Below are 26232 nucleotides of genomic sequence, written 5' to 3'. Positions count from 1 at the left end.
TTTCTTCACTTTTGCTAGATGATCTAACCTCATGGAAGCAATTCGACCTCTCAAAACCCATTTGGCCCTCCTCTGGAACCCCAAATCGATCCACACGTGTGGACCTGGCAGAATAATTCGGCCTATCTAGCAACTCGCGCTTCCTAGCAAAATATCATGTCCTCCACAAAAAAAATCAAACTCTACTAGCAAAATCGAATTCCCTCTTGTAAATCGACCTTCTCTAGGAATTTCATTCTTGCTCCAACAATTCAACCTCTTCAATCAACTCGCACCACTGTTGGGAAACTTGGCCTCTGCAGATAAAATCAATATCCCTCTATCACTGAGAAACTAAAATCACCGTGAAGAAATCTCTCTCCGACAAATCGATCTTCAATTGTCGTTAATATCAACTATTGGTGTCCTCGCGCTATCATTGCACCTTTGCTCTCACTGCAAATCATTGTTCTCCAAAAGCCCCATCAATCTCCTCTTATAATCTCTCATTAAGCAATCAAAGGCTACGATCTAATCTCAATTGATTGCTAAAATCATCTTGGCTTCTAAAAATGACTTTTCTAGACGTCACTAGAGAGAAGCTGATTTATCTCGATTAATCCTGATTAATTAACCACTTTTCCTAGTTAGACTTAGGAAATAATTAAATTGGCTAATTAAGACAATTTTCCATAGAAACTTTTTCAAGGTATTGGAGATAATTATTCAATTTGTGTATCTAGCCTCATAATCACCACTTGCCACTAGAACACTTGTTTGAGCTACACAAACTAACAAAAGGTTGTCGCAGTCATACAGGAGGGTTGATCTGTGTTTGGAATAGGGCGCAACCACAAGGAGGTTGGTTGTAGCCACAAGGAGACTACTCACATTTGGAAAGGTTTGTCTAGAGGGGGGCAAGACAAGGTTTGGTTGAGCTTGTTTAGGCCTATGTGCACTGGCCGCAGTTGAAGGAAGGAACTATAGTTGGATCTGAGGTTAAAGGGAGGCCAAAACTGTTATAGGAATGCCTTAAAGATTGGTCGAGACCTAGAAGGAGGAGGCCAAGGGTCTCAGGGATTATTGGCAGGGAAACCTAGGCATAAACAAGGCCTAGGAGCGAGGCCTCATGACCAAAGAGGGTGGTCGAGTGCTAGGAAAGTGAGGTCGTGGGTCTATTTGGGCTAGTGCAACGAAGCCAAGGCATGTTGTGGAGGTTGTAGGCTAGCAAAACGAGGCCAATGGCAAAACAAAGTTGCAGAGGCTACAGAAGAAGAGGTTACAGTCATAAGGAAAGGGTTGTGGCCCTATGGAGTCACTAAACAAAGAGATTGAGGGCTTAAAGGGGCAAGCAAAGGTCTGGGAAAAGGTACAGTAAGGTTGCCAAGTGGCAAGAGGAATTTCTAGAGGCCTAAATGAGTAGGCCAATGATGATAAAGGGTTGCCACATCAGCTAGAAGGAATCAACAGTGACAACAAGGTTGATTGAGGGGGCTAGTTAAACCCGATGAAAATAGTTTGATGAGACTAAATAGCTATAAGTATTTTGTATTATTTTGTTTTGTATGATGGGCATATGAGAACCTAAAGGTAGTGGCCTCAGCACTAGGCCCCTAGGTTATTGGTCAGAGGACAGACTTGTATTATAGCATTGTACTATGGTTTGTAAAGGGCCATGATCCCTGGTAGGGAGCCCTAAGGTTTTCTTATTGAAGGACTAATAAGGAACATGTTTGGGCCATAAATTCTTGTGTACTACATTGATTTCATTATTGTTATATTTTGTTGTGCAAATTTGTCTAATGTTGGGCATCTACTAGTGTGTTTGTGTTCTTATCTAAGGCATCCACCATACCTAGGGTGCATGGAAATTCCAACATTAAATAAGGCTTCCCTTCCCTCCCTAGGTAGGAGTGGTTAATAGACCACCCTACTTGGTGTTTCCAGCACCCAAGGGGGAGTGACATGTCCTTGGTCCACCCTTCAATCGATAGGTGTCAACTGACTAATGATGAAACGGAGGGAAGAAGACTTATGCCCAAGTGCCATAGTCAAAGTGACCAACGATGGTGGGCCCCTCATCTTGAGTGTACAGATGTGGGGCGAGAGCAATCGTGGATGCATGAATTACCAACTCGGCCTTTGTTTTTCAACCCTTCTTGTGCGCCTTTTACTTTTTCTTGATTTTTTCTTTCTATTACTGCTCCTAGCTCAAAGGGTTAGAGCTTGCTTTGTATGATGTACAACAATTATTACCCCCTTAATGACGAGGCAACTCATTGCCCATCAAGGTTGGGACATGCAAGGGTTCCATCTCATAATATGAAGAGCACATGTGCTCAAGAACTGAGTTATGGCCATAATGAGTAAGGTAGAGCTCATGTTAAGCTTTTGCACACATGCTAATGTGTATGTCCCAGCCATCCTTTTCATTTTGATCCTTTTTTCTTTTTTCTTGTGGCCATCATATGCTTTTTCTTGTTCGTTCCGCTACATCAACCACCCAAGGCAAAGTTTTGGGCCCTACCCAGTTATGAGGATGTATGGTGCCAAATCCCAAAAAATCAATGGTTAGTTGAACCTGAAGAATGGAGGTGGAATATAGGGTTTATAGTGTGAGATGGAAAGTGGTAAATATAGAATAGGGAGAGATGGTACTACGCTATCTCAATCAAGGTTGCCCAAGCAATGCCCCTCCTATAACCATCGACCCATTAGAGGAGTTCACACTGGACTATGATGAAGATTAACCCCCCATTTAAGGTGAGGGAACAAGATCAAAGTCAAAACCCCGCTTCCTTCCAGGTTGCCCCATAATCCATGTCAAATGCCCAAATACAAACAAGCATAAGCAACCAATTGTAAAATGAACAAAGTACCTTTTGATCGGAAGCCCACCTTCCAACATGTGCTCTTGCCATATAGGCGAGGAAACAAATGATGATGCAGGTAGCGAAGATAGGAATGACACATCCTCATTGACTAGTAAATGTTGTCAGGAGTTGTTGGCTGGCTAGCTAGAAGAGAAGATGGTAGAAAATTTTCTCCCATGGGGCCAACCCACTTTTGGTGTTTAACAACTGGCTCCAACAGGGACATGAGCTCACCATAAAGCGCATGATCCATGTACTCGAATGGGGTGTTCATGAGAACTCCAACAATCTCCTAGGACCGCAAACCTATAAACCGCACAATGCAACAAACTTGTTTGGGAGCACATGTGCATTGGGCGTAGGGTATTGTTACGAATAAAATATATAAATAATATAAATATAAGTAACGAGGATAATTGTAATAATGATTAGTTAATAAATTAGTAGTTAGGTTGAAGAGGCATGTCTAAATAGGACATGACTCTCCATGAAGAGACGCTTGGTATATAAGAAAGCCTCTCGTTCTCATTGTATTATCATTCTTATTCTTATTCTTATTCATATATTTAATATATAATATTTGTATCCTCATGGATATCTTGATATTCCAAGTCTTTTGGAGTAATTAATTTGTAGAAGGAACTTTGTTCACTTCATTTGGTATCAGAGCAGTTTGATCCTTTGGCCGTTGCACAGGGCTCGTTCTCCGATCCAAGTCTTTGACTGTTAAATTCGTCAACCTTGTTGCCATTGGAGCGTTTTGCTATAAGATTTTGGAGGGTCTCCATTTTCGCTATCAAGCCCGTGGCCATTTCAAATAGAAAAAGAAAAAAAGAAAAGAAAGAAAGAAAGAAAAAGAAAAAAAAGGGAGAACAATACCTACGACTCCTGTTGCCTCACTGTTGCTGCAATCCACGCTGGAGAGACAGTCGCATAGTAGTCGACCAACGGCCCTCATAGACGTAGCCACTCCCGCAACCGTCCACCCACCATCAACCACATCGACAGCCACAGTTGTAGCTTGGGTACCAGTGACGTTAACCACAACCACTACCAACCGTCCTGTAATCGAATCCGTCAAAGTCAGCGATCGAAGGAAACCACAACCACCACTGCAACATTCTTGTGTGTCTGTCGTGTAGTAGCGTTATCAACATCCAGTTCTCCACCATTCCGTTGCCCTGCATTCTGATAGTGACCAAATAGAAAAAATAAAAATCATCTACCATTGTGGGCGCATCCGACAAGGAACAATAGAAAAAGAACGACCACTGCTGCAGCCACATCCGACATCGACCAGCGACCATCATTGTTCAAACACTCCCTACAACACGCCTCCCTCCCCTATATTGCGCTTCCCAAACTTCTCTTCATTCCGTACGTATAAGATAGGGTATGGGATAAACCGACCCGCAAGGTTATACCCCTCGACTATAGGTGGTAAGGTATAACCGATAGGTTTCACCTCAAAGTGCCTAGTCCCAGATCAGGTTTTCTTCTTGATTATTAAGGTGCGAAGCCACTAGATTCCCTCTCCTTAAGTCGAGAGTTCGGTACCTCTCCCGGTGGTCGAGAGTTCGGCAAGCTCACCCTCACCCTAGAGAAAGCTTCAGCAAATCCTCAGAGTAAAGAGTCTTTATCTGACTTTCCATCTAGTAGAAAAGCCAAGGAGAGCTTGTCTAATGACTTGCCTTCTTAACCATTGACTTGCTTAACCACCATAGTGACCAACATTCTCAGTGACATGCATAACTGAATGATATTGATGTTAAAGCGCTCGACGAAATTGAAAAACATCGATTTTCGTTACATAAATTCGCACCTATGTGAAGCGCAGACCCTATTGAAGTGCATAAACACAGATCTGCGGGTATTCCAAGTCTGTTGGTGCAATAGAAAATTGAAGGGTTGCTCAAATTGTATGGTGAACATCGTGACCCTATCATATGAAAAGACGTGACCTTTTATATTAAGTGTGGTGACATCATAAAAATTTATAATAAGTGGGACTTTTATATTAAGTCGGGTGACATTAAAAAAAAGTTATCAAGGGAGTAATTAAGTATATAAAAAAAGGACCAATTTATTATTAAAAAAAAAGTGAAATTATTATTATTATAAGATAATAAAGTTGTTTGAAAAAGGGTCTTAATATAAAGAAAGACATACATATATAGAGGGAAACAATATAAAGGAGTATTTCATATAAACAAAGAAAAAAAAAAAAAACGTATTCAAGTTTTAACAATCCACATTAAAGGAGAATATTTGAAAAATATATATAGAAAAAAAATGATTTATTTAAAAAAAAAAGTGATTTAAAAAGTATTTAATATTCAAGAAGCAAAAATGGAGTCTAATACAAAAATGAAGGCCATAAGATTCCCAAAAACCTTACCCAGAGATGGTAAAGCGTTATTTAACATTAAAGGAAATCTCGCAGGAAAAGATGTTATTATTTCTTTTTCTCCGGCAGAAGATGCAAATTATATAACACCTAAAATCACAAACCAACTAGTGATCCCGCAGTCAAATATAACTAAAAAATTAGACCTTTTTCGCAATAAAATATATGACAGCTAATTTACAGTTAAACATTGAAGATTATACATTTGTATCGCAATTCTCAGTTCACACCCTATGGAAAATAACACTCCAAGATGTTACACTAAAACCAAATTCAGTAACGCCGGAAGATATATCAGATATTTCAAAAGTACTTTCTCAAGAAGGAAAAAAGTATTACAAAATATGCAAAAAGAAATTCACAAAATCATTGTTGACAAAAATGAAGAAGTTTCTCGACTTAAAAACCATAGTGAAAATTTACTGACGCAAATTAAGAAACTTAAGAAAGATAAGAAATCATTAGAAAACAAGGTACAACAACTTATTAAGAAAGAAGCATCAAACGTAGAAATTCAAGTTGATGACAAAACAACAGATACCAATCCAGTGAATGTCACAACTCAAGAAGAAGACAAGCAAGTTGAAGAAAATACGCACTTGGATGTTGCAGTTCAGTTGATAAACACCCCAAGTGAAGGTTTGGTAACGAACTCAACAACATCATCCCCTGAAGTAAATCAAAATATTTCCACACACCTAATAAGGGAAAGTAAAGTCCCATATCGACATCTGAATCATGAGAGTAGACAACTCAACCAAGCTACATATCGGGACCATTTAGACCAAAAACAGTAAATTGATGTTTCAGAGAATAATGATGTAAAATCAATCTCGTCTTATGGTGACAAGTCGTTACAAAATTCCAGTGATCAGAATATTCCATAAAAATTAATCTAGAATGGTCTGATCCCTTCTCAGTGTGACAATTTTGTTTGTCACTTAGAAAATCATATCAGCTTGTATCGACGAAGATGATTGTTCCGAGAGAGAGACATTTGAAGCCGAAAAAGAGATCAAGCCTTTTTCATTAACAAGCTTTGAGAACAAAGCTTTTTGAGGAAGAAGGCAATGTTACGAATAAAATATATAAATAATATAAATATAAGTAACGAGGATAATTGTAATAATGATTAGTTAATAATAATTAGTACTTAGGTTGAAGAGGCATGTCTAAATAGGACATGACTCTCCATGAAGAGACACTTGCTTGGTATATAAGCAAGCCTCTCGTTCTCATTGTATTATCATTCTTATTCTTATTCTTATTCATATATTTAATATATAATATTTGTATCCTCGTGGATATCTTGATATAGTCTTTTGGAGTAATTAATTTGTAGAAGGAACTTTGTTCACTTCAGGTATCACCCATGTTTTATATAAAAGTAATAAATGGAGTGATGGCCCACTGTCACCACAACCAAAATCCCCTTTTGTCACTTGGTTTAGTATTAGCCTTGTAGGGTGACCCTCTCCAAGGCCTGTTAGATTTTGCGGCAACATGGCTTACACCCAGTATCTGGGACTTCTTAGTAAGTTACCCATCCCAAGACTCCTTCAGCTCAAGTGTGCTAACTTGTATAGTTTTCCCGACATTCAATCCCACTTAGGTTGCTACCACATTTGCAAAACCTCAACAAGTTTTGTACTTTATGAACTATTCATTTAGAAAACCCTTCACTCATTATTTAAGCATAAAAGGGCTTCCACAATCCAACATATGAGATAGCAATTTCAGGATTATCAGTAATCTATGACCCATAACCATGAGTATTAGTCATAACTAAACAATTTCACGTGATTGAGAACAAACCACTTAGCACTCATAGCATCGAGTGATCCCCATAGGAATGAATAAGCGGGATTAAAATAAGGGAGGTGATTAGTGATGCCATGTGATTCATTTTGCTAGTTTCAATCCCACTTATTCACCCCTGTGAGCATCACCCAATTCAAAATGCGCTAAATGGACTATTCACAATCATGAGAAATCCTCAATGGCTTAAAAAGGAGTTTGTCAAACTATTGTCGTTTCGAGGTCAAGTTCTCTGGATATCAAAAACTCCTTAGTTATTCATGAGACCAACTTAGAATCAGGATTTTTGTTTTCCCAACACTTTTTCTCTCAGTGAATTTCTGCTGGGCTGAGTCACCTAGTCCCAATTTTGGCACCAAATCAATTATAAATTAGGTGTCTAAGTCATAACTAGGGAATTTTGCTACTATATTAGGATGTCTAAAGCATCTTCAACAAAAAGGAGAAATTGGTTAAGTGTAAAAAAAGATAAAGTAAAACAAGTAGTACGAGAAAGTCAAAAAGCACAAGAAACACCCAAATGGATTGAAAGAAGTGACGATCATTAAGACAATGCCATGGAAGAAGCCTTAGAACAGTAATAGCCAACAATATAGTGTCACAAAACAGATATCCTCACATCCCTAGCCAAAAAAGAGTTGGTCTTGAGATTTGTGGTAACAGCTGGCTGGGATCTCTTAGGCCTACACCATCTAGCTGATATCATAGTGGTTACCTAATCACAAGACCTCCTATGGCATGAACCATCCAACTTCTGAAAAGTAGGAAGTGATGAATTGTAGGTAGGCAATAAGGGACTTGTCACTGGATGTTTCTGTTGGAGATGTAGCATCTCGCATATGAACAGGACAAGACATATTTGTCCCTTCTACCATATAGAAGTCCTCAAAGAACCATGCAAATCTCTGAACAAAGAAAGGTACCATCCAAGGATCACACAATAAAGCGGGCATCTAAATATACATGGGTGCCCAAATAAATGTCTACAGGAACAAATAGTCGAGGAGTATGGAGGTAGTGAGTCCTCTGGCTACAATCTCATGAATAATGTCACTTTGTGAAAATGTTCAGAAATGCATCAAGCACCTAGATAATTGAAATCACAAAAGATGAAATATTACGCGAGGAAATGGAATCAACATAGACTGCAGATAGCACAGAATAAAAGAGAATACGAACAGAGCACCTCAGTTCTATGTAAGGAAATGAATTTATTGGAAACATGTTGGATGTTTGCTGAAACCAAAGGTCATTTGTTCAATTACATTACCCAGAAAAGTAAAACATTTGAGCAAGTAAAAATTTCTCATTTCCCACCCTGGTTTTCAGTTTCACCTTATTTCTCCAAAATAGTTAAATGCCCTTTCCCATATCCATACATTCAACAACTGAAAAATAAATTTTGCTGAAAACACAAATTCTGGAAATTTTACAAAATGCTGGAAAATGCAGAAATATAAAAATCAGCACATATAAACAGCCATTCAACACATTTAAACACAGTGATTTTTGGTCAAGGTGACCCTGGAAAAACCCCCTACAACTCTTGGGGAAAACCAGTTCGAGAGCTCCTTATTTCTGAAAAATGCTTTTTACAGTGAGAAATATTCAGCAAAAAATCAGCAAGTAAACTTTTACAACTTATCTCGTTTTCCGTGCCTCAAAGCCAACTTGAAAAACTTGCAAATAGCAAAATCTGAACAGCAATAAATGTTGTACGTCCTCCTCGATTTCTATGCCAATTTTAGCCTTAAATTATGTTGTACGACCTACCTAGAAAATCGTGCAAGTTGCCAGAAATTCTGTTGTACGATTTCCTCGATTTCTGTGCCGAAAACTGCTATACGACCTGCCTAAAATCGTGCAAGCTGCCAAAAATTCTGTTGTACGATTTCCTCGATTTCTGTGCCGAAAACTATTGTGCAGCCTCCTTGAAAATCTGTTGTACGGCCTCCTTGAAAATCATGCCTACAAACTCATATTTATGCTCCTCGATTTCTGTGCAAACTGCTGTACGGCCTCCTTGAAAATCGTGCCCAAAAATATGCCTCACTGTATGCTAACTCAGTTGTACAGACTTGTTGGAATGCTGCCTTGGAATGTGTGCCAAGCTACTGCCTCCTCCTCCCTGTCCAGAAATCTCCCTTGCTCTCTTGCTCTCTCTCTCTCAATTTACTCATGAAAGAATGAATGACCTTTTCCTCCTTTTCCTCCTTTAATCTAACCCTACGTGACTTTTGGGAGATCCCTAAATCCAATGGCTGAAATAGATTGAGATCTAGGGCTGAGATTAAATGCTCATTTAAATCTCACTTTCTATTTTTTAATTCACCCCACTTTAATAAAGACCCACTTAGTCATTTATTTCCAAAGTCACTTTTCCTTTCCAATTTTTCAGTCTTTAATAAAGTCACTTTAAAATTAGACTTTAGTAACTTTATCACTTAAAGTCACTTTTAAATTAGATTTGACTTTATAAAAATTATAAAGTCACTTTTAAATTAGATTTGACTTTATAAAAATTATAAAGTCACTTTTAAATTAGATTTGACTTTATAAAAATTATAAAGTCACTTTAGGAGAAAAATTAAATTCTTTTGGACACTTTTCCCTAGGCCAAAGATCAAAGCCTGAGGGAACTACCTGTCCTTCGGTACCAAATTTCAACACTCCCTCTTACCGAGGAAGGTGTTCCTCACCACACCCATCTTGTCTCTGAAGCAGTGTTGTTAAAATCGCGATTTTATCGGAAAATCGCGATTTTTTCGCAAAACCGATTTTATCGCGATTTTTATCGATAAAAATCGGCACTTTTTTTTATACGCGATTTTTTCGAAAAAATCGCGAGTTTTTCAAAAAATCGCGATTTTTTCGAAAAAATCGCGATTTTTAAGGAAAAAATCGCAGGGCACGGGGGCAGCGGCCTTTTTATATGGAAAATCGATTTTTTTTTTATTTCATTGAGCAGTCCGCGCGGAGGAGGAGGAGAAGAAGTGAGGGAGAGGAGCTGAAGGGTTGCCGTCGGATTTGGGAGCGAATCCAAGCGTTTTTAGGAGGAATCCAAGCCAAGATCACCAATTTGTCCATAAACCAGGTATGTAGATTAATTTTTTTTTGTTTTGCTTCTATAAAAACTTTGTTTTTCATTGTTTTTAAAGAATTTTTGGAAATTTTTCATTGATTTGGGATGGGTTATTTGTTATGACTATGAGAACCAATTTTTTATTTTTATTTTCTCATTTTTTTTAAACATTGTTTATTTTTTTTGAATTTTCATTGTTTTTTGGCATTTGGTTGGGTAACTTGGGTTTGGAAATTGGGATTTTGGAAATAATTAACTTGTAATTTTGTAAATGCTAAATTGTAATTTGTATTATGTAATCCTAAATTCTTATTTCCTAATCCTTATTTTTCCATAGGTTTGCAAATTCAAAATTCAAAAACAAACATGCCAAGGAAATTGGATCCTTTCTGGGAATATGGTGACCCTAAAACTCCGAATGATAGACAAAACTTGTATTGCAAGTTGTGTGGAAAGGAGATATTCGGGGGGGTGTACAGGTTGAAGTTCCACCTTGCACAAATCCCTGGACGTGATGTGGTGCCCTGTCCTAATACAAATGCTGAAATTATCCGAAAAGCCATGAGAGCATTGGGAGAATTAGAGCACTCTAAAGAGGCCAAAGAAGAACTCAAAAGGCAACTAAAAAGGTCAGCTGAAGGAAGTGGGCCAAGTGGCACTGGTTCTACTGCAGCGTCAGTCAATCCGGTAGCTGCATCATCATTTTTTGTTCCTCGAACCACACCTGGTGCACAACCAACTATCGGTTCAATGATGAAAAGAACTGAAAAAGAACAAGCTGACAAGTTGATGACAAAATTTCTCCTCTGGAGTGATATTCCTTTCAGCATTGTAAGGAATAATCCATTTTTCCAACCTACTGTTGATGCTATTGCCAGTGTTGGCTCGGGGTACAAAATCCCTTCTCTTCATGATTTCAGAGGCCGGCTTCTTCAAGATGAAAAGCGTGACTGCACCCAAAGATTGGAGGATTTTAGGGAATCCTGGGCACAAACAGGATGCACTGTTATGTCAGATGGTTGGACTGACCAAAAGGGGAGAACCCTTATAAACTTCTTGGTTAGTTGTCCCAGGGGGACTATGTTTATCAAATCTATTGATGCAACTCATCAAATCAAAGATGCAAAAAATTTATGTGATTTGCTGGATGTGTTTATTTTGGAGGTGGGTGCAGAAAATGTTGTCCAAGTCATAACGGACAACGCTGCAAATTATGTTGCTGCTGGTAGAATGCTTATGGACAGGCATCCTACTTTATTTTGGACACCTTGTGCTGCCCATTGTATTGATTTGATGTTAGAGGACATAGGGAAAATTCCCTTTGTCAAAGAGACTGTTGACTCATCAAAAAGCATCACAAAATTTATTTACAATCACACATCTGTGCTTAGCTTGATGAGAAAATGCACCAACAACAAAGAGTTGGTGCGCCCCGCCATTACACGGTTTGCGACGAGTTTCATATCTCTTCAATCCCTCTTGAAATCTATGTGGGATTTGAAGAGAATGTTTGTTTCAGAGGAGTGGCGTTCTTCGCCAATGAGCCGCAAACCAGAAGGAGAGGCCGTCTGCAGACTTGTTTCATACCAAGAAGACTTCTGGGCGGGAGTGCAGGAGGTGTGCGCTGTCACTGAACCTTTGGTAAAGGTTCTTCGGTTGGTAGATGGTGAGAAGCCCGCAATGGGCTATTTGTATGAAGCCATGGACAGGGCCAAAGAAGCCATTCGGTCCTACTATGATGACAAGGGAGATGATGGGTTCCAGAGACAACTCCTTGTATGGAACGTCATTGATGAGCGATGGAACAACACACTCCATCGTCCCATTCATGCTGCTGGGCTTTTCCTGAACCCTACATTTTCTTATGCATGTGGGTTTGATTTTGATGCTGAGATCATGGATGGATTATTAACCTGTGTCCAGAAGATGGTGAGAACTCCAGAACAACGTATGGAGATCTCTAAACAAATTGAGACGTATAAGATGTCAGGTGGCACATTTGGCTTTGATATGGCTATCTTTGATAGGACGGCCAAAATGCCAGGTATTTTTTAGTTTGTAACTTTGTTTCAAATTTCATTGTCTCTTCAAATTCCATTTTTTTCTTATGTTTATTTGTAATTTTGTTGTAGCCGCATGGTGGAAGATGTATGGTGGCAGAGTACCCCTTTTGCAAAAGCTTGCCATACGCATCCTCAGCCAAACATGCAGCTCCTCGGGATGTGAGCGCAATTGGAGTGTATTTGAAAAAATACACAACAAGAAGCGCAATAGGTTAACAACTTAACACTTAAACATTTAAAATATTGCAAATTTCCAAATAAATTTTTGAATTCATTAAACAATATTTTTTTTTATAATATTAATTATTAATTATTATTTCATGAACTTTGTACAGGTTGGAGTCCCGTAGACTTAATGACATGGTCTATGTCTACTACAATCTTCGATTGTGGGTGAGGCAACTAGACAAGACACCTGATATGGAAGCCATCTCATTGGATGAGATTGACACCACTGCTGAATGGAGGGTTGAGACCGAGAGGCCTCTCATGGATCCCACTGAGGATTGGTTAGTGCAGGATGAGGGGGAGGAGGAGGGGGAGGAGGAGGAGGAGGAGCAGGAGCAGGAGCAGGAGGAGGAGGAGTTGGAGGAGCAGGAGGAGGAGGTGACACCGCCTACCCGGGCTACCACTAGAGGACGTGGTCTCTGTCTACCTACAGTAGCTGCTACTTCTACAGCTACTTCTTCAGCTTCTAGAGCACGTCAGACTCCACTGCCATTTCCACCACCACAGGCACCAGCATCTTCATCTAGGGGGAAAGGGAAAGCAGTGACATTTTCTCGCAAGAGGGGCAGAGGAAATCAATAGGATTAGAGTCTTAGACTTTCATTTTATTGTATATGACATTATGACATGATGAGATACATTATCATATTTTTTGTTGATATTTTGAGGCTGAGTTGGGACTCAGGACTTACTATTCAGGACATGATTCAATGTTATGTGTGATTTTAGCGCTAGAAATGATATTAAACATCTTATATATTAGTTTTTTTATCATATTTATGTGTCAATGTATTTATTTTATGTTGTAGATGGTTTAGATATTAAAAAAATTGAAAAAAAATGAATATTTTTGTGCCAAACGATTTTTTCCCGATTTTTTCCGATTTTTTCCCGATTTTAACGATTTTTTCCGCTTTTTTCCCGGCGCCGATTAAATCCCGATCGCGCTTTTAACAACATTGCTCTGAAGTAGTCATGCTTGCCCCGTGGTAAGGCTTTGGTAAGAATATCTACAACCTGCTCATCAGTAGGAATATACTCAAGCTTTACAGCGCCCTTCTGAACACAGTCTCTGATGAAATGATATTTGATCCCGATATGCTTTGAAGTTTGACCTGTCATGAAATACTGGATTCTCCGTGAGTTTAATGCAACTCTGATTATCACAGTAAATCACTGAAGGTCTCAACGGCTAACCAAATAAGCCAAACAACATCTTGCGAAGCCAGATGGCCTCACAACTAGCTAGATTGGCTACCATATACTCTGCTTCCGCTGAACTCAATGCTACTGACTGCTGCTTCCAGCTGAACCATGACACTACTGCTGAACCCAACCCAAATAGCACCCTGAAGTGCTCTTCCTATCAGAAGCACAACCTGCCCAATCAGAATCAGTATAACCTGCCAATCTCACTCCATCCCCCTGCCTGTAGTCCAGACCATAATCCACTGTCCCCTGCAAGTACAGCAAAATGTGTTTTGCAGCCACCCAATGAACCTTCCTAGGCTCACACATAAACTGACTCATCGTTTTGACTACAAAACAAATATCTGGTCTAGTGTTGACCAAATACATCAAGGAACCAATCAGCTACCTATACAATGTGGGATCCACCAACTCGGAATCCGAAGCATGAAGCTCTTCCAATTGGTGATCATCAGTGTCGACATGGGTTTACAATCCTCCATGTGGAATCTGCCAAGGATGTCGACAATATACTTCCCCTGCCCCAAGAAGAAATGCCCCTCCTCCTGCCACACCTCCAAACCCAAAAAGTAATGCATCAATCCGATGTCCTTCATCTCAAACTCCGCTGCAAGATCTCTCTTATAGTGCTCTATGAGTCTCTCTGCACCTGTAATGACCAAGTCATCCACATACAGCACCAGAATGAGAGGCTCCTCACCAATCACAATAAAGTAGAGATTCAGATTTGCCTCACTCTTTGTGAAACCCATCCCCTGCAAGTATGTATCTATCCTGGAGTACCAAGCTCTAGGAGCTTGCTTCAGGCCATAAAGGGCCTTCTTCAGTCTGCACACATGGGACTCTTCAGTCTGCACACATGGGACTCCTTCCCATGCACCTCAAAGCCCTGTGGCTGCTCAATGTACACTCCTCTTGTATGAAGCCATTGAGAAATGTAGTCTTCACATCCATCTGGTGGATCTTCCAACCCATCTCTACTATTATCGATATAATGGAGCGGATCGAAGTATATCGAGCCACGGGAGCGAAGGTCTCCTCATAATCAACTCCCTCTACCTAGGAGAACCCTCTAGCCACAAACCTCGCTTTGAATTTCTCAATGCTGCCATCTGCAGCATGCTTTACCTTGTAAAGCCATCTGGAAGTAACCACGGATTCGCCCTCAAGCCTCGGCACTACCTCCCAAACATCATTCTTCATGATAGAAGAATACTCCTCCTACATGGCCTCTCTCCAAACCTGCTGGCTAACTGCCTCCGCATAGCTAGAAGGCTCAGAGTCAAGGATGCTGGTAACCATTGCCATATAGCTACAAAACCTCTTACGTGGTCTACTCTCTCTGACCGGCCTCTTAGGTTCAGCAACAGATGTGGCATCTCTAAAGGTCTCCTGAAGCCACTTGGGCTTCCTCTTCCCTGAGCGCACTTCTCCCATTGAAGAATGAAACTCCTCCTCATCATCATCATCAGGAGCCTGAACTCTTGACTGCCTGTATGTTGTCCTCCTGCCTGCACCTGAACTTGTAGAAGTTGAGGTACCGTGTGAATTGTCCATCAGTGGACTCCCTAGTGAACTGCTCTGTGAACTGCTCTGCATGCTGCCCGGAGCACCACCCCTCTGGCTCAGCGAGCCACTGCTCACTGACGAACCTCGCATCCTCATAGATGTCCCTCTGGATCCTCCTGATCCCTGCCCACTGGATCCCTGCAACTGACTCAACTACTGCTGAGGGTCGGCTGATCCAGATACTCTAACTCCCGTGACCTCCTAAAGGCCTCGTCCTCCTCGAACTTCACATCCCTTCTGACAACAACTTTCCTCTGTGCAGAAATGTAAATCCGAAAGGCCTTTGAAGTGTCACTATAGCCCACAAAGATACCATTTTCTGCGGGGGCTCTAGTTTGGTCCTCTTCTCCTTGGGTATGTAGGAGTATGTAATGCACCCAAAGATATGAAGATGACCAATATCAAGCTTCTTCCCAGAAAAGTCCTCCTCCGGAGTCATGTGCCCCAAGGCACGATGTGGACTCATGTTCTGCAAATAAACAGCTGTGTTGCAGGCCTCTGCCCACAAGAACAATGGCAACCCCTGATCATGTAACATGGATTTGGCAACCCCTACGATGGATCTGTTCTTCCTCTCCGCAACCCCGTTCTGCTGGGGGTTGTAAGGAACAGTGAACTTCCTCCTAATGCCTGCCTCCGCACAATAGTCAACAAACTCTCCAAGGGTGTACTCTCCACCATTGTCCGACCTCAGGGACTTGATCTTCCGACCTGTCTGTGTCTCCACAAGAGCTCTGAACTCCTGAAACCGCTTGAAGACCTCACTCTTGGTCTTCAAGAAATAAATCCAGGTCCTTCTGGAGTGATCATCAATGAATAAAACATAGTACTCATATCCACTCAAGGAAACATGAGACATCCGACCGCTCACATCAGAATGAATCAAATCAAGTATCCCAGTCGCTCTGTTGTCACTGCTGGGAAAAGGGGATTTGGCAAACTTGCCCATCGCACATCCTCTGTAAGTATCAAAGTGATCAGTACTGAAATCTGGCACACCTGTAGTGATCTCCCGCAAGGTCCTCAAGGCTCCATGATACATATGTCCCATCCTGCGGTGCCAAATCTGACACAGCTCAGAATTGCTAGCTCTGCTGTCGGTATTACTGCTCAATGCCAAAAGGGACTGGAATGCAAACTTGTACACCTTTGCATGGCATACACCTATCACTCTAGCTGAATCAGTTGGAGTGCCCCTGGGATACATCAACACCTGTCCTCCCCTGAAGAGTACCTCATATCCTCTGTCCTCCAAAGGTTGGTTAATTCCAGCTGTAAATAGAAGTTCTATAGCAGTACCCAGTGGATTAATTAATCAAGTGTATAGGGAGTTATAGGTCTGAAGGTGGGTAACTATCCGTAGCAAGCAGTATAAGTAGGAGCAGATCCATAGCAGTACCCAGAAGGTGATATGTGGTACCCAGAAGAATTCATAAGGCAAGGGATTTATATGGTGAATAGCGAGAGTGTCGTGTCTACTCACGATTCCTGGCTAAATGAATTGGTTTATAAGGGATAAAGGCACCTTCCTCCGTCCATCCATATCCTGGGGTGGATACGAGGTTCTTCCTCATCCCTGGCACATAAAGAACATCTGACACCTTCAAGGGAGGTTTGGACTCCCACTGAAATGTCAGTGTCCCCACACTGACTGCTCTAACAACTCTGTCATCACCGAGTACTACCTCTATATCAATGCCACTCTCTGAAAGCTCTGAGAAGTACTCACGGACTCCTGTCATGTGACGTGAAGCCCCACTGTCCACATACCAAATACCCGAAGATGCTCCGCTAATCGAGGGAAAAGCATGCTCCCTCTGAACCTGTGTGGCAAGTGATCCTGCACTAGAGGACTCATACGCAGTGAACCCAAACTCCCGGTCAAAACGAACTGCAAAGTCCTCAACCTCTGCTGAAGCTACCACGCTCTGGTTCTTCCCCTTCTTCTTCTTCTTCTCCGGACACACAACTCTATAGTGTCCCATCTTTTGACAATTCCAACACTTCACCTTGGAATAGTCCATCTGTGTGTTACCCTATTTACCTTTACCTTTCCCTTTACCCCCACCATTGCTTGTGGAAGCTTGCTTCTTCCCTTTGCCTTTCTTGCCTCCTGCCGACAGTGCTACATCCTCATCATGCTCAACTGGCTTGGCTGCCCCAAGCTGACCTTTCCTGATCTCTGTCTGAATGCAATCATCCCAAAACCTCTCCCATGTGGGAAGGGTCTCACGTGCACAAACCCCATCAGCAAAGTTCATCCATGAATGGGGGAGGCCATTCACTACAATCCGCACCAACTCAGTGGGTGGAATGTCCTCTCCAACTGCTGCCAACTCATCTCTCACATTAGTAATCTTTGTGAGATATCCAGCGGCACTGTCATTACCCATCTTAATGGTCTTCAGCTTCTCCTTCAGGACCATTTTTCGGTTCTCATTGGTACTCTGGTAGAGATTGGACAATGTTGTCCACATCTCATGGGCATTTCTCTTTCCTCTCACATGAGGAATGCAATGGTCTTTGACTCCGTCTAGAATCAGTCTCTTACCCTTGTTGTTCTTTTTATCATACTCAACCAACTGAGTAGCATCAGTAGGCACAACAACAGGGTTCTGTGTGATATGCACCATGATGTCCCAAACTTCTGCCTCCTCAAAGATACTCTGCATTCTCTCCTTCCAAACGTTGTAATTGCTAGGCCCATCCAACTTATCCTCCACCCTCAATCCCAATGACATCCTACTGTCCTAAAACTCAAAAATAGCACTGTTGTAGTAAAGATAAAACTGTTGTTTGTGAAAAATCAGCTTGCTGGAATTTTCTGAATGAAAAATCAGCTTGCTGGAATTTTCTGAATGAAAAATCAGCAGGTTGTAATTTTCCTCCTTGTTGTCCCAACCTGCACTTCAGCACTCAAGTTCTGATACCATGTAAAAATTTCTCATTTCCCACCCCGGTTTTCAGTTTCACCTTATTTCTCCAAAATAGTTAAATGCCCTTTCCCATATCCATACATTTAACAACTGAAAAATAAATTTTGCTGAAAACACAAATTCTGGAAATTTTACAGAATGCTGGAAAATGCAGAAATATAAAAATCAGCACATATAAACAGCCATTCAACACATTTAAACACAGTGATTTTTTGTCAAGGTGACCCTGAAAAAACCCCCTACAACTCTTGGGGAAAACCAATTCGAGAGCTCCTTCTTATTTCTGAAAAATGCTTTTTACAGTGAGAAATATTCAGCAAAAAATTAGCAAGTAAAGTTTTACAACTTATCTTGTTTTCCGTGCCTCACAGTCAACTCGAAAAACTTGCAAACAGCAAAATCTGAACAGCAATAAATGTTGTACGTCCTCAATTTCTGTGCCAATTTTCAGCCTTAAATTCTGATGTACGTCCTGCCTAGAAAATCATGCAAGCTGCTTGAAATTCTGTTGTACGATTTCCTCGATTTCTGTGCCAAAAACTGTTGTACTGCCTCCTTGAAAATCTATTGTACGGCCTCCTTGGAAATCATGCCAGCAAACTCAGATTTCTGCTCCTCGATTTCTGTGAAAACTGTTGTACAGCCTCCTTGAAAATCGTGCCCAAAAATTTGTCTTTCACTGTATGCTAATTCAGTGGTACGGACTTGCTGGAATGCTGCCTTGGAATGTGTGCCAAGCTGCTACCTCCCTGTCCAGAAATCTCCCTTGCTCTCTTGCTCTCTCTCTCTCAATCTGCTCATGAAAGAATAAATGACCTTTTCCTCCTTTAATCTAACCCTAAGTGACTTTTGGGTGATCCCTAAATCCAATGACTGAAATAGATTGAGATCTAGGGCTGAGATTAAATGCTCATTTAAATCTCACTTTCTATTTTTTAATTCACCCCACTTTAATAAAGACCCACTTAGTCATTTATTTCCAAAGTCACTTTTCCTTTCTAATTTTTCATTGATTTTAATAAAGTCACTTTAAAATTAGACTTTAGTAACTTTATCACTTAAAGTCACTTTTAAATTAGATTTGATTTTATAAAAATTATAAAGTCACTTCAGGAGAAAAATTAAATTCTTTTGGACACTTTTCCCTAGGCCAAAGATCAAAGCCTGAAGGAACCACCTATCCTCGGGTACCAAATTTCAACAGAGCAGCGAAGAAAAATATTTATATTCACTTCAGCCTGGCTGTATAAGTAAGTGCTATTTCTTGATATGACAATAATGGCTTATCAATACTCATACTAACCTAATCAAGCCAAAATGTGGCTTAACAACCTCCTAATCAATTATTTCCTGGAGTTGTCTATCGTTTTTTGCTTCAAATGGTAGACTGGAAAAATATTCGACTGAACAGTGAAAATGAGGAAAATTTGCTTCGTATAGTTGAGGAATTTTAAAGTCAGGCACAAATATGAACCTAGAAATATGTTATAGCTGTAATCCTTTTACATATGGTTCCAAACCTTCAATAAATGATTATGAAAAATTAATCCTGTTACATAACTGCTATTTGCTAGAAGAGCATCTTCCATAAAAATGTCAAGCCTAAGGCTGGCCTCCACCATGTACAATTAAATTTTAGAGGATAACAAGAAGCCAAAAACTACTATGACTATAGTAAGTTTGATATCATTAAGAGATAACAAGAAGACAAGTTCTAATCACTTTTGAGGTGCAACAAAGCTACCACCAAGAGTAGAGATCACCTAGGATCCCCATACGTAAAGCAAAGGCCAAAAATCCTTACCAGGAAAACCTGAATGACAATTCCTTACACATTAGGCAGGAGCAAACATTCTAAATAGATAAGATCAGGCCTTCCATTCTGCTACAGAGGAGAGAGTTTCGCATAATAAAAGGGCATAAACTCTGTTGATGCATTAATTAAGCAAACATATGAAAAAAGAAGGGAATTCAGTTTAAAGTCAGGCAGAAGTCACTATCCCGACCAATCCATGCATGAGCCCAAAGGCATCACTCCCTCAGCTAGCCATAAGTAAATTTAACATACATGATACAAAGTTGAATAGGGTAGAGAACCAACAACCAATACTGATATTTTCATTAAAGTAGTGGAAAACATTACAAGTTGATAAGCATCACTTACTTTCAAATCCATCTGAAACTTCTCTTGTACCAACATGGCCAACTGAGAACCATCGTCCTTGTTAAGGAAAATACAAACACTATTGACATTCATCTTCAGCTGAAACACAACTCTAGATTTTCCAGTGCCCAATAGCCCTTTAACAAATAAACGATCAGTGCTTTCTTTGTTTCCACTTGGAAAAACAGCATCACCTGCCATATCATTCTGTGGAGATGCTTTCTCAGATATGACTTCCATTAATTCACTCAGTTCCATGCCAAAGTCAATCAAAGAAACAACAGTACATCTGTTGCAGAAGAAATCAAGCTTTGTCATGCGAATGTTCATCTGAGAAATATCACATCAAGAACTTAGTTAGCTCTTACAATTAAATTGAAGCTATAAATTTCACTCCTTACTCATATGCATGTAAAATTGAAGTAAAAAAGCTCCATGGGATGAACAATACCTGAGTGTCTGTTCCATCATAGTGAGGAGAATTGGGCTGCCTTGTAACAAATGTAACACTCACAAAATCAGATACATCTTCCTCTTTGGTTTTTTCTCCTCCTACGGGTAAATTCCAATCAAAAAGTTCATATTTGGAACTTGTAAGAGGGGTTCCAAAGTCATGTGATGGATTTTGTTTTGGCGTCGAGGGGAAAGAACTTAAGATGCTTTGGGGGATGGAAGAAAAATCAGAAGGGCAACTAAAATCTGGCAATGCATCTTTAAAAAACTCATCCTCCTCTGAAATGTTTTCTGCTAACACTGTGCTACATTTATTAATGATCTCCTCATCTGGATCTTGACTATCATTTTCCAGCACAGAACAAGCAATATACTTGCATGTTGTAGACACATGACCTTGAAGTTTATCTTCAATCCTCAGGGAATGCAATGTCATCCTCACAGTCAAATCATTCTCCTGCTGTATAAGGTTCACCTGGACAACAATAATAAAGTAAATGCATTTTAAAATTTAAGTCTGCCAAATGTTCATGAAAGAGCATTGAAACTGCATCACTGGTTGTATGTATAAACGACAGACCAAAAGGACCTCATTCATGTTCATCCATGTATAATGTTCAGTGCCTTTAACAAAGATATGTTTCATAATGAGCAATATTTATATTATTTTTAAGATATTTCTTGCTTTAAGTCATGCAAAAATTTAAGCCAAACTTCAATACAGACTTTCAGAATGAAAGTGGAAAGTTTTATGTTGAAATTAGTCTGAAATTTAGCAGCACCAATACAAATTGTATGCCATAAATTTATGCAGATAGAAAAAACTCTTTGACAAAGTATTCACTCACTGGGCATGACAAACCCTCAAGGATTTGGGACCTCCCAAACAAGAGACAGAAATAAAGAAGTTAAAAGTAAAGTTCACAAGCAATCAAATAGATCAATGAGACTTGAATGTACAACCAGCTATAGTGGCAATGCAGGAGTAATTAAAGTATCCCTTAGATGCAAAAAAGAATATAAAAGTAAGAGAAAACAAAAGTACAAAGGGGAAACCCAAGTGATAAACCCTAGGGTATAAGAAAAGCATTAACCTACAGTAAAATTAGAATAGGAGAACATCATCATCAACCACTGTGCAGGTGACAATGCAAAGCCAGAAGAAGTCTTCAAAGGAATGTTCAATTTATTGCAAAACTCTACATGAGCACTTATATCAAAGTAAAATATAAATATGAATTGCCAATTAACTAACCTACAGTAAAATTAGAAGAGGAGAACATCATCATCAACCACTGTGCAGGTGACAATGCAAAGCCAGAAGAAGTCTTCAAAGGAATGTTCAATGAATTGCAAAACTCTACGTGAGCACTTACATCAAAGTAAAATATAAATATGAATTTCCAATTAACTATATCTACCAACTAGGTGTGTCCATGTTGCACTTATATCAAAGTAAAATATACATATGAATTGCAAATTAACTACATCCACCAACTAGGTGTGTCCATGTTAACCGCATTTTCTTCAACAAGATTGCAATTCCACTATGCATTTCAATGAACACAGCACCCTCAACATATTCTCTATCACTTGTGATAATGGCATATGCATGTGCTGATCAAAACATCGTACCAAAAATAAAATGTCATGTACCACCATCACGTTCGCACCTAGAAAATAGTGAAAGGAAAATTAGACTAGTGTTTACCATTCAATTGTATATTAAGTTATCAAGGAAAGAAATGCACATTGCATACCACTTCCATAATTGTGAAAGCAGCAGATATTGACATACAAATCACACTAAGCCAAATATCATTTTCGGTAATTGTTCACATAGGTCTTTTGTTGTGTAATCCATCACAACATCATAAATGTAGGCCATATCAATAGTATCGTTTGTTGCAATAATGGCACCTTCACCCTCATAAATGCACATATACTGCCAAAGTATACATTATATCAACAGGGCATATCACTCATTAACACTGTTCTTTGTATCCATATAATCTTTGTTATAGGTTAGAATCATACCAAGTTTAATAAACCTCATGGCTAAGAAAATGTGTCCCAGTATCAATGAGACAATACCTCATTGTAGGCCAACATATCTTCACTCATGTACATTTACTGCAACCTGTAGATGTCTATTTTGCAAGTAATGACAAAGTAAATGATGCAATTCCTTATGCTGTAATAATTTACCACAGCCCCCACCAATCACTCAGATAGACTTTTCCACTTGCAGTTTGGAAAGAAATGTTGCAAAACCAACATTAGAATGTAACCTTTGTACAAGATTATCCAATTCAATTGTTTGAATTTTGAATAATAATGTATCTTGTTGCCAATGAAATTTTGTATCAATATTAGGTCTTGTTGTTGGCAACAAGAACTTTAAAGTTTAGCTTTCCTATTTTGTATTTCTGTTGCCAACAAGAGCTTTATCTTACTCGTACATCTTCTCTTTTCAAGGAAAACCTCACAGGGAAATCCAAGGGATGCTTCCCCACATTCATGGATGGCATCCCTAGTAAACCCATTAGCATAGACTAGTGCATCTTACCCAAAGGGACTTGAACTAGAATGGAACTACCGAAATGCCTATCAACATTAGCGACAACCAGTTGAGCTAACTACTTGATACTTTTCTTTCTGTTAGGTTTGCAACAAGAACAATTTGTCATTTATTGTGCAAAGACAATCCCAAATTGCCTTTCAATTCTCACAAGACTATAGCCTTTTTTAATAAATCTCCCTAGTAAAAGCAATGTATGATAGTTTGTGCTTGCATCATCCTACATCTCAAAGCACAGAACATCATAGTTTGTGTGTGCATAATCTTTTTCCAATCCCTGTCAAGAATGCAAGCACAAGCCATGATTGCCTTCTCCATTTCTGAGTACTTCCAAACAGCCCAACTGACACTAACAAACATTTTCAACAATGCATGTTTAACCGTTGTAATAATTGTGATATGTCCTTTACGCTTGAATTTTTCTTGATATGTCCTTTAAGCTTCAATGTTTCTTGATATGTGATAGTTGCCAGAGAAATTTTTGGCATATTATCTTCTTTTGGATTTGGATAAGGGGTCTCGTTTTCTTCATTGTTTTCCTCGTCAGAGCTATTCTCTGAAGATTCTTCTTCTTGCTCTGCTTCGCAGTTGTTAAGTTTTTGCATAGTGCACCTTTACCCTTGGGAATATTTATCTATGCATGTCCAAGACTTAACATCCCTTTTTCTTTCAAAATTTGATTGTTGTTTTCCTCCATTGCGCATTGGTGGTGGAATGTACTTACCAGTCTTTTCTGAAGATGACTTACTTGACTTTCCTTTTGAGTAGTTGTTTGATTTTTCATTACTGGCATATGGCATTTTATGGAGCTTATATTTTCGCTCAATAATTATTGTTGCATGTCTAGCTTCTACCTTCTTATGCTTCTTGTGAGAGCATTTCTTTATTGCTTGCTTCCTGGACCAGTCAGCATTTCTTTATTGCTTGCTTCCTGGACCAGTCAATGTTTCTTCTTGCTTCGTAGTCAGAAATCTTATACTCCATATGTGAGCATATTCTTTTGTTGACCTTCATCACATTGTGGTACATGCCTTTGAGCATGTCCTTGGTGAAAGAGATTCTTTCATACTTGATCATGTTATAGAACTATTCCCGTGACTCAATAATATACAAATGATAACATGACTAAATTTTGATGCATACATACCTCATCTTGATTCTCCTTTGATCATCTTCGCTTCATTTGGTTGTCCTTGGTGTGGCCCTTCTTGCTTCATATTAGCTTGCCTGCATATCATCCTTTTCTTGAATCCCATGAATGGGATTCCCGATGAGACATCTGCTTTGGTTCATGAACCTTCTTTTGAAGATTCCATTATACAATTTTAAAGACCCTTGCTTTGCAAATGTTTCTTTTCTTTTGATGATGGAGGTCTTCTAAGATTCTTAATCATGATCAATCTTCTTTTATCATGGATGAAGTCCTATACTAGATATGCGCCTTCTATACGAATATCTTGAGCTATATCTACCATGCACCTATATTCTAGAAGATATTTCTACCCATGCATTTTTATTCTCATTATAAATGCTACATCTTCATGAGTATCTAGAACTCTATGTATTTCATACTTCTAGATTCTAGAAGATGCTTCTAGTCATGCAATTTTATTTTATTCCTACATGCTCCTATCCTACTCAAAACCTTGAAAGAAGACATGAAGTGAAGAGTTTGACTTATTCGTAATAGACATCCGAAGGATCTTCCTTCTTTTGCTTCTTTTCTTCTTCTTTCACCTCTTGAATCATGTCAACTTCTTCCCTCTTTCTTTTGTTGGTGTTGTCCTTCTTAAGCTTAGGACAATTCCTTTTGTAGTGTCCATATTCTTGGCATCCATAGCGTTGGATTTTGGACATGTCTTTGTTGTTTGTTCTTCGTGGACCAAATTTGCCAAATTTTCCCTTTCTCTTGGCCATGGTAGCAAATGCTTGCTCCTTTGATCCCACTTCTTCCTTTGCTTTATTTAAGTCTAGTTTCCACTATCTTGCATAAAGACCACATTTCACTAAGTGTGGTTGCTTCCTTCTTGGTATATATGCTTGATGTGAAGTTGCCCCAATCCTCAGGTAGAGCATTGAGTACTATAATTGTCATTTCTCTGTCAGACATGACTTCCCCAAGATCTTGAAGTTGATCCTTCATCTCAAAGATCTTCATGAAGTAGGGAGCTATTCCTTCCTTTGATATCTTCATCTTCTACAATTCATTTCTTAGAGATATCACTTCTCTGGCTGTGGATACCGAGAATAGCTCTACTAGCTTGTCATACATTTCTTTTAATGTTTCAAATTTGGAGACATAAGGAATGAGAGACTCTTTAATTGATTCTATTAGAATCCTCTGAGGTCTTGTCTCATCCTTATTATACTTGGCTAAGGCTTGAGTTTGTTCCTTAGCAGGGATAGTGATATTCCCTTTGACATGTTCTAGGAGTTCATTCTCCTTGAAAAGTAAATCAGTCCTCTTCCTCCATGCAAGAAAGTTATTGATACCTACCAATTTGTTTCTTTCCTTGCAAAAAGACATTGATGTATATTCAGAAGGGGACATATACTTACTTGATAGATTTTGAGATGTAATGGATTTGCTTCCTCCTTGAAGACTTGATGACTTGCCTTCCTAGGATCTTGATGTTCTTCAAGTTGCCTTCTCCAAGTGGACTTTGCTTGATGAAGAGATTTGCTTGGTAATTTGTAGATGATGTAGGTCCCTTTTGATCTACTCTTCTTTGTAGGTGCCTTTGTGTAAGGCTCTTCCTTTTGCTATGTAGTCTTCCTTGATGAATGATAGATGGTAGGCCTTGTTTTCCTTGAGTAGATTTGGCTTGATGTTTCAACCTTGTAGATGACTTTCCTTGATGAGTGTTCTT

At 39.4% G+C, this 26232-nt stretch overlaps 1 protein-coding gene across 3 annotated transcripts in view; it reads right to left on the bottom strand.

The window, feature by feature from the left end:
* The window catches only part of LOC149172507 (calcium-dependent lipid-binding family protein), a 473345-nt gene that overhangs the window by 245985 nt on the left and 201128 nt on the right, over nucleotides 1–26232 (bottom strand). For all 3 annotated transcript variants that reach the window (XM_089424336.1, XM_089424337.1, XM_089424338.1), the window contains 2 exons: nucleotides 20780–21256; nucleotides 20329–20658 (listed from right to left, as the gene is read on the bottom strand). In XM_089424336.1, the coding sequence (XP_089280462.1) occupies nucleotides 20329–20658; nucleotides 20780–21256 (807 nt within the window). The remainder of the gene's footprint in view (nucleotides 1–20328; nucleotides 20659–20779; nucleotides 21257–26232) is intronic.

The sequence above is a fragment of the Pinus tabuliformis genome, chromosome 4_2 (genome assembly GCF_031772625.1).
Source record: "Pinus tabuliformis cultivar Carrire ecotype Pingquan chromosome 4_2, CPIR1, whole genome shotgun sequence".
Lineage (NCBI taxonomy): Eukaryota > Viridiplantae > Streptophyta > Pinopsida > Pinales > Pinaceae > Pinus > Pinus tabuliformis.
This window is presented reverse-complemented; position numbering and strand designations above follow the sequence as displayed.